This window comes from Patagioenas fasciata, chromosome 2 (assembly GCF_037038585.1).
Source record: "Patagioenas fasciata isolate bPatFas1 chromosome 2, bPatFas1.hap1, whole genome shotgun sequence".
Lineage (NCBI taxonomy): Eukaryota > Metazoa > Chordata > Aves > Columbiformes > Columbidae > Patagioenas > Patagioenas fasciata.
Genome location: NC_092521.1, coordinates 120,311,528 through 120,329,762, shown reverse-complemented (window position 1 = coordinate 120,329,762; position 18,235 = coordinate 120,311,528). Strand labels below are relative to the sequence as shown.

The 18,235-nt window shown below is 40.8% G+C and overlaps 1 protein-coding gene across 1 annotated transcript in view; it reads right to left on the bottom strand.

The window, feature by feature from the left end:
• The window catches only part of GLB1 (galactosidase beta 1), a 53,199-nt gene that overhangs the window by 7,135 nt on the left and 27,829 nt on the right, over window positions 1–18,235 (bottom strand). Inside the window, exons 11-15 of the mRNA XM_065830526.2 lie at window positions 17,178–17,252; window positions 11,676–11,765; window positions 9,652–9,765; window positions 8,369–8,500; window positions 3,091–3,321 (exon numbers count right to left, since the gene is read on the bottom strand). Of these exons, the coding sequence (XP_065686598.1) occupies window positions 3,091–3,321; window positions 8,369–8,500; window positions 9,652–9,765; window positions 11,676–11,765; window positions 17,178–17,252 (642 nt within the window). The remainder of the gene's footprint in view (window positions 1–3,090; window positions 3,322–8,368; window positions 8,501–9,651; window positions 9,766–11,675; window positions 11,766–17,177; window positions 17,253–18,235) is intronic.

Genomic DNA, 18,235 nt, shown 5'->3' with positions numbered 1-18,235 from the left:
ACCTCAAACTTTTTTTTTTTTTAAATCGAGTTTATCTTGCTTTGTGGCTTGGTTTTGCTGTATTAAGAGGCAAGAGAAGAGCTATTTATTCAAGCTCACTACCCTGGTTCTGTAGCAGTTTCAGAATATATGACACTAATGCAACCTCCCCACACACAAGATGACTTAGTGACTATACCCACCAGACAGTAGCCTACCTAATACAGAGAGTGACTAACCCTGTGGGAAGTAGGAGTTTACTGTAGAAATCAAGTGCATTAGAGTTCTTATGCAGGAGGTATAATCAGACAGGTCTCTGATCCTGATCTTAATCAGTCACTGGTTGTAACTGATTTCTGATTTCTGGTTAAGCTACGAACTTGATTTCTAAACTTCAAACTGTCCTTACTAACACTGCAGTATCTAAAGACTGCACACTTTCGTATGCCCTAAATCAGCAAATCATGATACTATACACATTATCAACAAATATGCCCTAGACAAAGTAAGAGAGAGGGGATCCCTATCTTAGGTAACAGGATTTCCTTCAGCAGGGTCAGCAACTACAACCCATAATTCCACAGAAATCAAGAACAGTCCTGGCTCCAAATTCTCTTTTCTGTTGAAGAAAAAGTCCAATAAATCTAACCAGACATTCAGGGGCACATATGCTTACATGCATCATGCCTCCTCAAGTGAAAGTGGAGGAAGTTTTATTAATAGTGAAGAGTTTAAAAACCACTGAAGGCAAGCAAGCTACAACACAGGTCATGACTGTTAATGCTGCACCCTTCATCCAGCAGGCCATATTCCTTGTCTTAATATGCAAAGGCAGGATCACTATTAGAACCATATGTTGTCTTGGTTACATGTCATTTCCATGGTTTTCCAACTACTCAAACAGGTGGGTTTTAACCCCTATTAAAAGTCCCTCTTCACACCTTGGCATCAGCAATTTATACAGTGCTACTCGAGGATTTAAGGCCCAGATCCAGTGGGCACCCGTGTAGAATTTAAAGCCTTACAGCCCTCTGCCTTAAAGGCAGTTGCTCATTGGTAAAGTTATCTGGAAGTCTCAGTTTCCACACCCAGTATCACCTCAATCTTATTACTCCTGGATATCTTACTTAAAACTTTGGTCCAATCAATATAAAGCCTGAAGGATCAATTCAATAGCCCTACTTACTGTTTGTCTGGGATCTCTTCGCCTTAACTGCTTTAAATGGTATACAAACTACACAAAACAGGTTTCTATGCTCAACAGATCAGAGGAAAAATTCCCACAAACACACAAGAACTCTTGGACTCATTTGCCATATCAAATATGAGTTCGCTAACAGGCAGGTATGGTCATCCCACTTCCTGAAGAAGACTTAAAATTCATTTGGGTTTATTCATTTTAATTCAGGTTGCAGAATTTACTGCAGAAGTCTCAGATTCCAGTTCCTGTGCAAAGAGCTATTTTTGGATTTTATTCAGTGATTGTGTGAGATATGCACGCATATAGGAACAAGGACTAAGTCAGACTTCCTCATTCAAGCCTGTTGCCAGCAATACTGAGTGCCTGAAATGAATCATGGTCCCCTGCATATTGGAAAGTTTTTCACCACTACAACACTGTAGATAGATCACTAGCAACTCCTTCTCCTAATCTCTTTTAATAGCAGTAAAATAATTGTTTCAGAAAGTAATAATTCTGCTACCAAACACTATCACAAGCACTTCCCTGAAGCCTGGACTTAAACACTTAGGTCTCCAAGCGGACTGGCACCTCAGTGCACACATTCTGCTCCCTGTGTCCCCCATCAGCTGGTTGAGCTGGTCCCTACCCACCCTGCATGCTGGCTGTTGCAAACACGGCACTGTGAAAACGCACTCTTTGCTGCTCTAGCTACGCTCCAGCCCTATGAGAAGTTTCCATTGACAGAGCTGTGCCAACAAGCTTCTCAGTGCAGAGCTCTCCGATCTGTTCAGGTCAGTTACAGGTAACCTCCACAAGACAAGCAGTAACATCTTCCACGCATTCGGTCCATGCTTATGGGTGCAACACCAGCAGTTGTGTCCAGCACTGTCTACGCTTTGTAACAGGATCCACAGTTCCTCACACAACACTGAAAAGATGTTCTTAGTTACTTTTAATGAATCAATATAACCAGGAAAGTGTTGCATAGCATCTCACTTCCTCCAGAATCATTGTTTTATCTCAAGGCAATTATTCACTGTCTCCCTCCAAAAAGCTGCTTCTGCTCCACATCTGTCCTGATTTCAGCTGGAATAGAGTTAATTTTCTTCCTATTAGCTGGTATAGTGCTGTGTTTTGAATTTAGAATGGGAATAATGTTGATAATACACTCATGTTTTAGTTGGTGCTCAGTATTCAATGACTTTTAAGCTTCTTGTGCCATGCCAGGTACACAAGAAGCTGGGAGGGGGCAGAGTTGAAGAGTTGACCCAAACTGGCCAAAGGGATACTCCATACCATATGACATCATGCTCAGTATATATTTTAGAGGAAGCTGGCCAGGGGAACTGCTGTTTGGGGACTGGCTGCGTGGCAGCCGATGGGTGGTGAGCAATTGCATTGTCCATCACTTGTTTTATGCATTCTGTTATTATTGTTGTTGTTTAATATTATTTTCTCTTTCTGTCCTATTAAGGTGTCTTTATCTAAACCCACAAGGTTGGTGTTTGGTTTCTGATTCTCTTCCCCATCCTATGGGGCAGGGGGTGAGCAAACAGCTGTGTGTGGTGTTTAGCTGCTTGCCAGGTTAAACCACAGCAACATCTCAAGACAAAGAAAACCCAAGAAACAACACAACTAATTGCAGCATTTCTAAATAGCCTGACAGTTCATCTTTCTCACTGTTGAAAAACTAGGTTTTTCTCTGTGTGATTCTCCACTTTCTAGACTAAAATTATGTATCTTTTGAATGTTTCCCTTCTCTTAATGGTTTATCTCCAAATTTACTTAAACCAAGGAACCCATTTCCTAGTCGTTTAAATATATTTGAGACACCCCACCACTACAACCACTACAAGAGAAGTTGACTTTGATTGTCCATAGAGGTTTCAGTAGCTTTCTGAGCGGACTTTTAGAGCAAAAAGTTGTACCTTTGTCCAGTCAGGAAACTTGACATAGGTGTCTTGAGGCAAGTCTGGAATCCCTCCAGGAATTGAAAGTCTACCAGTGTAAAAAGTAGGCACTTCATAACTCAGTGGATTGCCAACAAATCTCTTTGGTTGGTCGAGATGGCCATGGTTCACTGCTCCATCTATGTCTAGAGGATAAATTTCCCATTCGACAAGTGTATCTTGATCAAGAGTTAAATTTGAAACTAGACCCTAGGAGGAGGAAAAAACAAAACAAAACACCAAAATATAAAATTAGCTTCAAGTTATTGATTTTTTTGGTTACAACTATAAATCAGTGAGGAATAAAAACTGAATCAAAGCACTTGCAACAGCTGTCAATCTGTGTATGAAAAATACAAGCACCTGGTCTTCAAGTGATAAGCTCTGCCTAAGAATAAAGGGTTTCATTTACTCTCTGTGGAAGATCTGTTCCTCTTCAAAGTATTCAGTTTTCACCAAGATTAGTTTGTTTTGTCTAACTTTTTTTCCTGTAACTGTGAAAATTTCTGGTTTGCTCAAAAATGAACACAATTCCAAAACCCAAGGTTTAATAAAAAGGGGGGAAAGTATCAAATATTTTAAATTTGAGATACCATCAAGAGATTGGGTAACAACGAGTCACTAACCCAAGATAACCACCTGCACAATAGCAGAGAAGACAATATTGACTTCCTACAAATCTTCTACAGCTAACATACAGTATCACAAAAATCAAGACACACACTTTGTAACCCTGATTCAGTAAAGTACATCAAGTTTACAGTCAGCTTCAAGACCACAGAATCTTCTTTCATTTCTCTGAACCACGTGTGCAGCACACACCAGGGTACCCGTGCAATGAATGCAAAAGCAAGTTAAGGTAATGATTTAAGAAGAGTGAAAAGAACATTAAGTTAACCCAGCACACATCCTAATTGTGTTATGATAATAGCTTCTGAAGTTGTGTTTCAGTGTAATGCAAGGAGTTGGTTTTAAACCAATGCGTCTACCTCCATATAACTGCTTGAATAGATCCTGCGTAGAAGCTGCTTTGCAGTGCAACCTAAGTTCTTTTGCAAACACCACATGTCGAAGAGGAACAAGCAAAACTACATTTTCTATGGTCTTGGAGGGCTGATACTATGTCATGCGTCTGTTCTGATGCCTAATAAGCATTGGCACTGACTCCACAAGCCTCATCATCAGTACAAGCACTAATCGGCTTTCTCTTCCTTTACCAAGATGCCTACTTTACAAAACAGGAGCTTATTTTTCTTCTGTCAAAATACAATATCTGTACAGAGTTAAGCGGCAAAAGTTTTCTACACAACCTAGACTTAACTCTGTCTAGCAATCAACTGAAGTGATGCAACATAACTTTAGCCTAAACTTTCTAGCCTACCTCCCTAAAACCATTTAGGCAATACGAATGGTGTGATTTTTCAAATGAGATAAAGTGCCTACTAAGCATTCTTTCTTTGGTGTACATAACGGTGCAGATATGGATATAAATCTTCCAAGTAAAACAAAGATACAAGTGGCAGTGAGCATGTGAAAAAACAGAGAGAGAAAAAGCAAAAACCAAAAAACAACAAACAAAAAAACCAAAAGAAACCACACTCTTCCTTCCTTTGTGTCCTTCATCAACAAGACTTAGATCAGCAGGATGTTTTAAAACCAAAACTCTTTTAAGATTCCTTCCCACAAGCTAGAAGCTAGTTCCATTTCAAGCTCAAAAAAGCGACAAAAACCAGCCAAACAAAACCCAGAAAAGCTACCCCATTTGATTTAAAATGGAAGGCTGCACAAGGTAGGAACCTCTTCGCCTGAAATTATTTTTGAACGCACAAAAATATCTAAAACCCAAGGTATAATTATACCCAGTTTTCCAAATCAACACAAAGAACAGCTTAAAGGAGGAATTCTATGGGGAGAAGCAATACGCATATTCCAAATCTACCTGAGAAAGGCCGCCTTTTCACACAGAAGGATCCTGCTTTTAGAGGATTGTTCTCACAATGCACATCTACTAAACTTGCTTTCACTATTCAAAAGGCTGAAACCCTCGCCTAAGTGTGAATTTCAGCTCAACCACAGCAACACTGAGCACCTCCCTAATTCAACCTCTAGCCCTCTGCTCTGGTATCTTAATTTAGCACTAAGCACAGAGGTTTCCTTATCACCTGGTCTGTTATTAAACAAATAAAATGCAACATTTCTGCTGCTTCAACATGAAGGCTGGGGAACAAGTTGCCCTCTCTTGCCACTCACATACAGGCAAGGTGCCTTGAAAAGACAGCATGAACAGACTTGGCATTATGGCAACTCACTGAATTTTTGTGTCACAAGCACAGAAAAGCCTCTGTTGCTGACGCTTTTAATTCAGAGGCTTTCATACATCTTAACAGTTCCCACATATATCTAGTGGTTTTTGGTTAGCATTTAAAGAACTGCATGCTTTCCAAAATGTAAGGAAGGGGAGACCTGCTTTCTTACATTGTGAAAGCCTGTAGCCTACCAGCTTAGCAAATGCTGAGAGATATATTGTTTTGCCCTGACTACTGTCTTAGCATAATTGGAGATACACCTAAAAGTCCTTGCCACAATACACTTAAGAATAAGACAACTGGTCAATTAGACTCCTTTAAAACAAGTCTCAGCTTCAATTCTCCTGTGCTGCCTAATCATAACCAGCATATCCTTCAAATATGCAAACAGGCTCATCCTTCTCATGGTAGTAAAGCACAAGTGTGAGAATAGGAGTTTCTGCCTACTGGCGATATTGCATGTTTCTTCAGAGTCTATGTTTTATGACTGAACTAGATTCTCTTAATAGGCCCAAAGTTGACCAGAGTTTGTGGTCCCATCAACTAGGCTAGTAGAGGTGCATCCACACTTTACTTTTTTCCCCACTTATAACCTTAAAAATCCTACTTGCCTCTCTTTACCGTAATGTTTATCTTTCTCCAACTTTTGCATCCAAACCAACTGAGAAACACTTTGGATGAGTCTTAATTCTGCTTTGAGACACCTGTCACAGACAGAATTTAGACTGAGAGGAAAAAGTTGATTCTGATTTACCTTGCATCACCTTAGCAACAAAAGGCACCACAATCATCAGACAGCTATTAATCTGGACAGTCATTAAACACCTGACAAGCTTTCTGAACACCACCAAATCAATTTAGGCCAAGTCAAATCTAGGGGGTGTTTAAGAGATTCTTGCATTTAGGGAGATGCAAATCTCTTTCTAATGGTAAAGCTTTGTCACTACTTCATTATTACTCGTAACCCAGTAATATTGAAAACTAAAAAAATAGCATGCTGTGGGACTGAACACAGCAAAAATACAAGACAAGACCAGCCTCTACAATATTCCTCTCTTCAGTAAATATTCCATAAAGTCTAAAACCAGGAAAATTTCCTTTTTGTCCCTGGTCCTCTTACTGTTATGTTAACAGCATCACCACTGTAGCAAGTTTATGTGGCAAGATTTTGGTAATGCAGGGGCAGCAGGGTTGGCTTTTGTGAGAAGATGTGAGAAACTACTCCCATGTCACACAGAATCCGTTCCATCCGGCTCCAAGATGGACCCACCGCTGGTCAAAGCTGAGCCCATCAGTGACACCGGTAGCACCTCTGTGATAACATATTTCAGAAAGGATAAAAAAAAAAAAAACAACACTAGCAGCTGTGAGAGAGGAGAGAGAAAAGGGGAGAGAAGCAGCCCTGAGCACCCAGGTCAGTGAAGGAGGGGCAGGAGGTGCTCTAGGTGTCAGAGCAGACCTGTGGTGCAGAGCATGGTGAGGCCGGCTGTCCCCCTGCAGACTGTGGAGGTCCATGGTGGAGCAGATGCCCACCTGCAGCCCTTGGAGGACGCCATGCCAGAGCAGGTAGATGTGCCCTGAATGAAGTTGCAACCTCTGGAGAGCCCATACAGGAGCAGTCTCCTGGCAGGAGCTGTGACTTTTTGGGGGACCCACACTGGAGCGGTCTGTTCCTGAAGGACTGCACCTCTGGTAAAGGACCCACGCTGGAGTAGTTCTTGAAGAACTGCAGCTCGTGGGAAGGACCCGTGTTGGAGAAGTTCATGAAGGACTGTCTCCTGTGGGTGGGATGCCATGCTGGAGCAGGCGAGACTGTGAGGGGAAAGGAGCATCTGAGACAAAGTGTTATTAGCTGACCCCATCCTCCATTCCCCACCTCCCTGTGCTGCTTGGGGGAAGAAGACAGAAGAGTCAGGAGTGCAGCTGAGCCTGGGAAGTACAGAGAGGTAAAGAGAAGGTGTTTTAAAGATGTGTTCTTGTTTCTCATTATCCTACTCTGTTTAACTGGCAATAAATGAAATCAGTTTCTCCAAGTAGTTTGTTTCGCCTGTGACAGTAACCGCTGAGTGATCTCCTTGTCCTTATCTTAACCCATGAGCTTTTTGTTGTATTTTCTCCCCGTCCTGTTGATGAAGGAGGAGTGAGAATGACTTGGTGAGCACCTGGTAGCCAGCTAAGGGCAACCCACCACAGCCACTCATGCAGGGAGGTGACAGACCCAAAGTGTAGCATGGACCCAGAAGCATTCGGAAGCTTTATGATCATTATCTCTAATACCCAATCAGTCCAAATATGAACTGGCAATTTTACACAGTAAAGTGCTCATGAGACAGCCTTTCCAAGCCACACCAGAAATATTGCAAGGGTATGCTGCTAACAAATGAAATAGGACACGGAAAGAGATTAAAAAAGTGTACATATATACACACACATACAGACACAACTACAACTCCAGGACTCACAGTTCTCAAAGTATGACCAAGATCTCAACCAATTTTGAACCCATTTTTGGAGTTTATCCAAGCAGCTTCACACATTTCAAATGTTAGCTATAGGCTCAACTCAACCTGAAAGTCTTGTGGGCAACACTTCGGCTGACAACGTAAGTGAACCAACAAAAACTATTTAAAAGATGTCTGTCAGTTCTAATTCTACTTCGAATTCAGAGACTGGATGGGGTTCTGAGCAACCTGCTCTAGTTGAAGATATCCCTGCTTATTCCAGGGAGGTTGGACTAGATGACTTCTAGCAGTACCTTCCAACCCAAAATATTCTATGATTCAGTGACTGGAAAAACTCAAATGAAACCTATCGAGTAGTTAAATTTTGAGGTAAAGTTACAGCTGTGTAATCCTGAGCCTTTTGCTTTTTCTAATCTACTGCTTCGTTTTTTAACCTATGGAAAAGAGGAAAAGCCACCATAAGCCAGTAACACAACTGATTTTACTTACCTTAAAGTCATTATTGTATCTACCAAAGTTGACTCGGCCCATATTCTCTACCAAAATGTCCAGATTTGCTCCAGCCTTCCCAGTTATATTTATCGTAAGCAATTTGTCCCTTTCAAGGACACCTTGAGGAACCTATATGAATGACACCAAGAGGAAGAAAATAACCATTGAAAAACAACACAACCCTGTTATTTGTCTCTTAAACTTGCATGAAGGGACAGGACAAAGGAAACAAAAAAAGTTAAAAAAGTTTTCCTTTCCTCCTCTTGCATGCAAGCACACATAGATACAAAAAGCTGCTATGTCAATATTCACATTGTAGTACATCAACTGGATGTGCTACTACACAGCGTTTATCTGACACCATCTCTTTCCTTAGTTGAATTCAACTAACTTCATCAACTGTTCGAAGGTGCACCTGACTCACAAAAAGCAAGTTCCCAAATTTAGTCTAGTGACTGAAAAGATTTTGGCAATATCAGTGATTAAAATGAGCTTCATTGTCCAATTAAGTTCGCATCAATATTTAGCTTTATTTATTTCCACTCCCACAACATAAGGAAAGAAGAGATTGACCTGGACACAATGGTGATGAAAGTCAGCACAGGTCAAAGAATAATTAAAAGATAGGCTATCAAAGTCTATGAATTTATATTAATTCTCATTAAGCAGGAACAAAACCCTGCTTAAGGGAAAAAAAAGGCAAAGTTCACATCCTGCAAAATAAACTTTTCTTTTTTTTTTTTTTTAAACTTGTGGTCAGAAGCCAGTTTCATAAGGTAAGACACAGGCTCAGGTTTCCATTTCCCCCCCACCCTCAAAGGAAAAAAAGAGAAGCCGTAAAAAAAAGAAAAAAAATAATATGGAAATACTGTAGAAAGCCACCAAGCATATATATCATTAACGTATTTCATCAACCTGCAAGTAAACCCTTCTTGTAGTTTGTTTGTTGTCTGGATTTGTTTTTTTTGTTTGTTTGGTTGGTTGGGTTGGTTTTGTGTTTTCCCCCCCGCACTGGTCATGAATCTGTATCAACATTCAAATCTCTCAAAAATGGATACATTTTATTAGAAATAACAGTCATATTTTCTGAACTTTGAATATGTACATTTTGTATTAATCAACTATATATTTCCTTACTTTCTTCATCTGGTTAAGGAAGATTATCTAATAAAGTTGTTTTGGTAAGGTGGAAGAAGGAGAAAAAAAGAAAGGCAGACTGTATCCATGACTTTTGTGAATAAAACTCATAGCAGAAATGAATACCAGCAAACAGCATTTACCCCATCGACAGAGACATAGGCCCGATCATGGACTCCATTTAAAGGTGAAGACAGTTGTGTTGGCTCTGTACAGTTTTTTGGAAGCTTAGTTCTGTACAGTACAAACCCAAAATACTGTAAAAAGAAAGGAAAAAACACCAAACAGATTAATAAACCCAGTCATTCCGTAGCTTCAGTTCAGATCATTAATTAGAAACATCTCACATTCCTGCCTACACTCTCAGATTGAAACGTTAACTTTAATTCACTTCAGATAGCATCTATGACAGATACCAACTTCAGATTAGAGTTCACTTTGACCTTTAAGTAACAGGCATAAATTCCACAGAGTTTCCATTTATAAATGTTTCATCAGAATATTTACGTAACTTTAAAAGATAAGGGACTCAGCTATGAACGTATTTCCTCAATAAAATAAAGCAGTTAATGACTGACAGTATAATTTCTTCATTAAAATCAATGAAAAGATAGCTGGAAAATACTTTCATAACTGCGCCTATATAACAAACTTGAAAACGCACTTGTCACCCAGTGCCCATAAACTGACACATTCATGAAGTTGACCTCATTTTTAAAAACCACCTGATTTACATCAGGAATATTTTGGAAAATTTTTCATTAAGTTCCCTATCAGGAAAGCAAAAAAAAGTAACATTCATTAGATTTTTTTTGTCATCACAATGCGAAACACAAATTAAAAACAAGTCAGAATATGTATAATCTCTTTCACTCAGTAGCCACAAAACCATTTATCTTCAAGACTTGGATTAGAACATAACACTGGCAGGAAGAAGTGAGAGTAAATCATTTTCATTCTGTTATAATTATTATATTTGCATTACACTTGCAACGAGGTGCCCAGAAATGGGGGGGAAGGAGGGGAAATAGGGGAGAGAGAAGGGAAAAAATAATACGCTAGGAAGTTCTACTGGCTGCCCTCTTCTCTCAGGACTTCTCCTAAGCAGAGTACTAAGAGTGGGAAGGCCCAAGGGTGCAACAGAAAAGCCCACTAGAAATTACATCCAGCCACAACACACTACGTGCAACTTCTCTCACACATCTGTATTCATGGCTTGGAAAGGAAAGATCTGAGCTTTGAACCCCTGTTTGACTAATGCCATATCCCAGGCACCTGCTGAACTGCTCCCCTTTTCTCCCTTCCCCAGCTACTACGATCGCCATATTCTCCCTGAGTAGTTTATTTTAGCTGCAGGCAATTAGCACCCATGGTCCAGTCTCTGCAAAATTTGGCGCAGAAGCGACCAAGGAGTTATGTAACCTTAAGGGAAAGGCAACCCCTTAGCAGGAAGGGACAGATCTTTGACTGTGTGGGAAGATACAGAGGGTCACCAAAATTGACAGGGAAACTGAGGCAGAGACTGACAGAGAAAACGGGGAGACTGCGAATCAGCAGAAGTTACAGGAAGATGCAGAGAAAGGTATTTTTCCTATCTCAACCAACTGGGTGAATGATTCTGACAGTGGATTGCAACAACTCTAATTTGCTCCCAAAGGTTTCTCTCTCTCTCTCTCTCATCTCACCACATATTTGTAGTCCTTTTCTTTTACTATGTAGGTAGGAGTCCTACAGAAGTGTCAAATGGATTGCACTGCCCCATCTCCAGGCCCCCTGACTTGTATGAGAAATTGGTGTCTCAGTGACTCTGATAGCAGGTAGGGAGAGGCAAAGAAAAGCCAGGATAAGGAAAATGAATAGTGAAGAAAAAAAAGAGTCTCTTAAGACCCTGAAAATCAGTACTTCAGAGAGGAGAGAGATAAAGGTGAGAGCCTGGATAGCATATATACTTACATTTATGGAAAGAGGAAAACCTTGGGTGCAAGACAGCAAAACTTTAGAATATGCAAAAGTCTCCAATGGAAAAATCCTGGAAACCTTTATACTATTACTTCTGTGCTGAGGTAAGGTTTAAGACACTGGACATAAGAAGAGTCATATAGTACAGAGGGTTGTTCAAATAAACTTTACAAAATTACTGCCAAGTGCCTGCTGAAGAAATCCTCACCTGCTTTAGCTGAACAAAGGTTAAAGGGTAAGTGCTTTTCACCGGTCCTGCAGGTGACAGCCTGTCAAGAACCTCCACCACAGTTCCCACCTGCAGCATAGAAAAAGCAGACATATGAAGGACAGTAAATTTCAATCCAAATGTAACACCTTGCACATCCAGCCACCTACCTGCATTTGTCCAGAAAGCAAAGAAATCTTAAGCCCTTTCATCAACCTGACAGACACATTAATAATACAACAGAAAGAAACATGCTACAGGTGGAGCAATGTTTTTAAAATCCAGATGTTCTAAATTTGCTATGCATTCATAAAAATAAAAGTGACTTTTTATTGTTTAATGATAATTAACCCAGGAGTTTCTCACAAAAGTCCTATAAAAAAACAACTGCTCTGGACAAGTAACACAAAACAACTATATTATCTAAATTGTATTCAACTATAGTTACGATCCAGCTAGGGAAAATGCCACTGATTTCCAGTGAGTTACTCTGGAATCATCCTGAGCTAAGCAGGGATACAATTTGGTTCCATCAAGAGTTATGAAAGATTAGTTTACCCTACTTAGTCTTAAATGATTTTTTAAAACCCTAAGGCTGCAATTCAGTGTCACAGAGAAGTAGCTGGACTGGTTTTAGTGAAACTGGGAGCAAGGTTTAGGCTAGTCACATGCATAAGTACCTTGCAAAATAAGTACTTACGAGTACAATTAAATTTATTTTCATTGCCATCAGCAATTTCCTTTTGCCATTATAGTTTCCTATCCATCTACAGTTCTTTCTCAAAGTCTGCTATCAATCTTACGTTAGTCAAGATGTATACAATATGCCGGGCATCTTACAAGCTCAACAAATCAAGTGCTTTCAAATTTTTCACACAAGGTGTCAGCCTGTTTCACCAGAAGTACTGTCATTGTTCAGTGGTAATTACACACCAGACACTCAAAATACTTAAATGCAGATTGACTTTCAAATGCTCGAGAAAAAAGATAAAAAAAAATAGGCATTTGAAGCAATGTAAAACCGTACACTATAAGTGCATTCACAGCAATACAAACTTCTGAGGCTACTTCAATAACAGAAGTGCTGAATTTTCGCAGAGTGCACATGAAAGTCAGCAGTGCTAAAATATTAAATTAGATACTAAAATGTACATTACTTTGTGTAAATCCTGTATGTGACAGGAGTCAGTATGAATCATCTATGCACACAAAATTATTTCTTCAGTATAGTACTGGTTTTGGCGGCAAGTTAATTTTCTTCATGGCAGGTAGTATGGGGCTATGTTTTGGATTTCTGCTGAAAACAGTCTGGATAGCACAGCAATGTTTTAGTTACCACCCAACACTGCTTCCACAGAGTCAACATCTTTTCTGCTTCTCAGACTACCCCAACAGCAATTAGGCCAGGGATGCATAAGAAGTTGGGAGAAGACACAGTCAGGAAAGCTGACCCCAACTGACCAAAGGAATATTCCAGACTATATGATGTAGTGTTCAGCAGTAAAAGCTGGGGGGAGGAAAAAAGAGGAAGGGAGATGTTTGGAGCTATGGCGTTTGTCTCACCAAGTAACCATGACGTGTTGGAGCCCAGCTTTCCTGAGATGGCTGAACACCTGCCTGCTGAAGAGCAGTGGTGAATGAACTCCTTATTTCCTTGTGTGCACGGTTTTTGCTTTACCTAGTTAACTGTCTTTATCTCAACCCACCAGTTTTCACACTTCTACCTTTCTGATTCTCTCCCCCATTCCACTACGGGAGAGTGAGCAAGCAGCTGCATGGGGCTTAGCTGTCCACCAGCGTTAAACCACAATGAGCACATACACATAAACCTAAATGGACTTGTGAAATTAGCTTATCTCAACCCTTTAGCAAAGAACAAGAAAGCAAAAAGAGGCCAAAACTATACAAAGGGTGATGCCATCACCACCTGGAGGTTGGGTCACCCTCACTAGTCCATAGTTAAGTGTGTTCACCCTGGCGAGAAGGCTGTCAGACAAACGATGGTTTGCAAAACTTTGATGAAAGTATTAATAGTTTGCTTTTATATTTTCAGTTTAAGCATTGTAACTAAAATAACAATCAGCGTTCATAGAGAAAAATTCTCCAAATGCTCTGGACTGTGTATGTGCCCCATTCCTTGTGCTCCTCTGAGGGCACCACTCATGTCAAAGCAATATGCTGGACTTGACAGGCCATGGGAGAGATCGAACTGCTGGGACTTGTACAACAGCTGTGAAGCAAGAGATGAGGATCTTTGCACAAGCACTGATAGAGTCAATTTATGGAACTAAACAATCATACGAGCATGAATAGTCTTGACTCCAGGTAGACAATTAAATTAGAAATAAGGTAGTATTAAGACACACGCGGTCACTTGAATGAGCTACAAACTGGTAATAAGTGCTGCTTTGTGCCCTCTGAACTGAGTAAAGGCAGTTGTACATGTGCCTGTTTGACTTTTTTAAAGTTCCTGCTACCAAGAGGGCTTCTGTTCTCAATACAAGTCAACCATATATGATCCACTCATGGACTAGGTTGGTAGATGTTTGTTTCTTTGAAACTTCAATGGATTATTTTTGTTCAGATTTCACTTTTCAGTGGTGTGTTAAAAAAAAAAAAAAAGATCTGTTCTTGCTGCAAGTTCCTGTTGACCGCTACTTAGTGGGCAATCAGTATAACAGAAACTTAACAGTAAATCTAAAAATTACAAATACTGTCAAGAATTTTTAAAAATTCGACCTGTAAAACATCAGATGCCTACTATTAATAACAAAAAATAGCAATAATTTTTATCTTCAAAACCAAAGAGTAAGATCAAACATGAAAAAAACAAGAAACAAAATAGCTCCGACAGGAACGATATCAACTACTGGCAGCATCCTGTTTACTTAACTTCTGTCTGCCCCCAACTCATATCAGTGTTACCTGCTACTTGCTATTTCTTGAGCTCTCCACATCCCAAGAACTGAGGACATGTCCAGAACATAAGAGTCTGCAGGTTGCAGTGCTGGGACAGACATTTCCTTGTGACCAAGCACTCCTCAGGGCGCTTTGAAGTGGTGACCAGAAACTACCACCTGCTCCCAGGACACAAAGACGCGTTGCAGGCACCAAGATTCATTCATTTCCCTCTGGAAAGGGTGATGCCCACATTCTGGGTCTTAAGTCCCTAAACACTGTCATCTTACTCGCGTTTCTTGAGCTCATCTATTGCTGTTACGCCTTTGCTGGCCCTCATTCCTTACCTTCAACACTTCTCTTTTGCATACATGTAAGAAGATTTTTTCCTTATCACCTGCTTTCCTGTCCTCTGCACTTCTGTAGCAATGTCAGTGTCCCCAGCATCTTTTAATAAATTACCTTCTTTTCCCCACCCTGGGGAATTCTTCAATATAATTCAATAGTTCAAAATGAACAACTGCCTGATTGGAAAACCACTGCGGAGTTTTTTTGTTCGCTTGTTTTTAATTTTATTTTTTACTTCTTTTCCCTCCTCAACTAGCCTGGCTTCCTAAATTATTTTAATCAGGGGGAGCCTATTAGCAAACCTCCAAAACCAGCAAATATGACAGGCAGCACCACTAAAGGCAAAGATCTCTCTTCTTCAAATTTAGGTCCTGAGTAGCTGATCAGGTACTTAAGGACTGAATAGTCACAGAATACCTTGGGGTAGACAGGAAGATCAGCCTGCTCTGGTTACATGCACCTCTGTAAATTACAGCATATGACTTCTGAAAATACCCTGGAGGCTCCTTTCCCTCTTCCTTTCCACAAAAGTGTTAAGGGAGTTGGTCCACTGTAGCAGATTCAATACTCTGCACAGTAGGCTGACTGCTGGACCTCGACTGCACAGTGAAGCTTCATGTAGTACTCTTTTAGCACTGTAACTGCAAAAGATATAGCTGGGAAGTTTACCATTACCAAAAGTCTCATTATTTAGAATATTCCCTCTTTGCTATTCACCCCAACACATTCAGGCTTCTCCATACAATGAGGTGCACCAAGATTGGTTCCAGCAGGGGCTAGAATGCATGATGGAGTTGGGAGGATGGCTTTGGCTGGGAGGGTATGAGCCCTCTGTGATTTGAGATTCATCCTGTGTTGCACAGTAACCAAGCAGAAGAAAAAACTGCTGCTGAAGATAAACTGCAAAAAGCAGCCTTCTTGCCAGAAAACAATTCTAGAGGCCTTCAGTTCAGATGGTAGTGTATGTACGGGTAGTGACAGGAACCTCACACCTGGCACTTCAGACATGCCATGTAGATTCCTGAAACTGCTGGGTGGAGAATCAGACACCTCCTCTCAAAAAAGCAGGAAGTCTAGAAGGCGAGAAGTTGCAGGAACAGGGTTCCCAGTATGATGACTGTGTCAAAGCTGTGACATTTGAGCAAGTTTAGTCATCTGACTCCTCCTTTGTAAGACAGGTGTGTGGGCCAGGAACCCTGCAGTATTAATTTCTTGAAGGCATGAAAGTTCGTTGTTCTACTGAAATCAGACTGCCCTGTCTGTGAGCTGGGAACCACGAGAAGATGGGAGAGTCAAAAACCAGACTGATAGGCTCCCAAATGCTGGCAGCCTATGATAGCAGTAGAAGCAGTGGGTGTACTGATAACGGTATATTGTCAGTTACTACCAAACGTAAGAGAGTTCAATGAAACCTCACATGGCAACCCCTGCCTTAAAAAGGTCTGAAGATACTCAAAGGTTCCTGAAAATGATACAGATCTGTTTCAATTTCACTGGTGAATCACTTTTATAGTATTTCTGCCCACCACTTGAGTGGGATGACTTGAAAACATCTGCAAAGCCTTATCACTACCAAATTGTGCAACATTTCAGCTGCCATGTGTAACAGATCAGATACGCTGGAAAGGTGGTTGCCAAATTAAAAGCACAGAGTTGAAGCACTATGAATTATAGTATCCAGCACATCAACTGCAGTAATCCTCCACCTCAAAACAACTTGTCTGTGCCCAGCAGAATCAATATAGTCAAATTCATACCTGCTGTCTCTTCTGCCCCCCTTAAACCATCTTCTACCCTCACTGCAGGAACCTAGTTCTCAGCCATATTTCACAGAAAATTGTCACTGGTCCTAAAATGATGGTGCTATGGACAAACCCCATTTACTCATGTGCTGACCAGTTACACCACTGTTGTCAGAAAGGATATGGCACGGGTTCTGCATGATTTTCCCTTGGCAGGAAATTAATTTAATTTCTCTCATCAAGCACAGATGTTCACAAACCTTGTAAGAAACCTCTCAATAAATTTGAAAGTCTTACTGATAAGTGTTCCATGTTTAAAAATGTAAACACGTAGAAGTATTTAATAGATAACTCCCAAGCTCTGCTCCCTCCTTCCTGAAAGGATGCTGTCAAGGTTTCCTCTTTATTTTGTATGATATCCAGAGACTGCCATGATACCGTCAAATATTTTCTATTAAAAGCAAACATACAGCATTACAATAAGATACACAGCGTATTACAGATGTTAAATTACCTTCTGCAAGCGAACCCTCCCATATGCAAATTTGGGTGTCGTCGGAGGGATAAGACCTTCTGGTAACTGCTTATACTAGAAAGGGAAGGAGGGAAAAAAAACACACAAAACTTAAATACAAACACGCTTTAAGTGAAACCTCACTTTGCACTTCACAACTTATAAAAGTAGAATTTCAGCTAAAAGTAGACAATCTCACTGTGCTAAAGGATTACTGCTGCATCTAGTCTGAGATGCAGGGCTTTTTTTAAAACAATACCTGACGTGATGACAAATGGAAAACGTTTTCTAAAACTACTCAACTCGAGGTAACAGTAACAAGTACAGCAAACAAAGGTGCTGCCAAAGAATCACAGCACCCTTGGAGCCCTCCTGTGGCTAGAGCTCACGTTACTGTCTTCTACAACCCTGCAGTCATCTCCCCAGTCCATGGGAGTTCGAGTTAATCTTTCCAAGTCTGCAGAGCAATGTTTCCACCTGACCCTTCCTTAGCAGCACTTCCCTATGCAAATTATTAGCCTCTCATGCCTTGCCTTTCCCTATGCGCCCCCACCACTGGCTAATCATTACTGCTTGGGCTGGTTTGAGAAGCAGCTCTTGTGACCACATCCTCCTCCACAGCTCCATGAACCCCTGAGGTCCCGTTGTTGGTTTCCCTCTGGTCCTGGTCTAGACAACTGCCCAATCAATCACAGGAAAAAATGACAAGGAAACACTCTGACTGCCAGGCTATTTCCTGTCCTCTCTGTCTAAGAAGCAGCACCTGAGACCAGCAGAGAGAAGGGGTGAAGGATGTCCACCAATTTCTTGGACACCTTTGAGGAATGGCAAGTCTAGAGAGTGGCTTTCTGCCCCATACCCTCGCCACCTCCTTTCTGAGCCTACAACCTTCTTTCCTCCTTGCCATCATCCCCTTCTCCCTTTTCTACCATCGTCTCCTGTGATGTCCACTTCTCCCATCTGTTCTTTCATTTACTGAACATGGCCCTGTCTGCATGTTATAGGGAAAAAAAACCTCTGCAGACGAGATACCCATATGATCAAGCACTCTAAGCCTA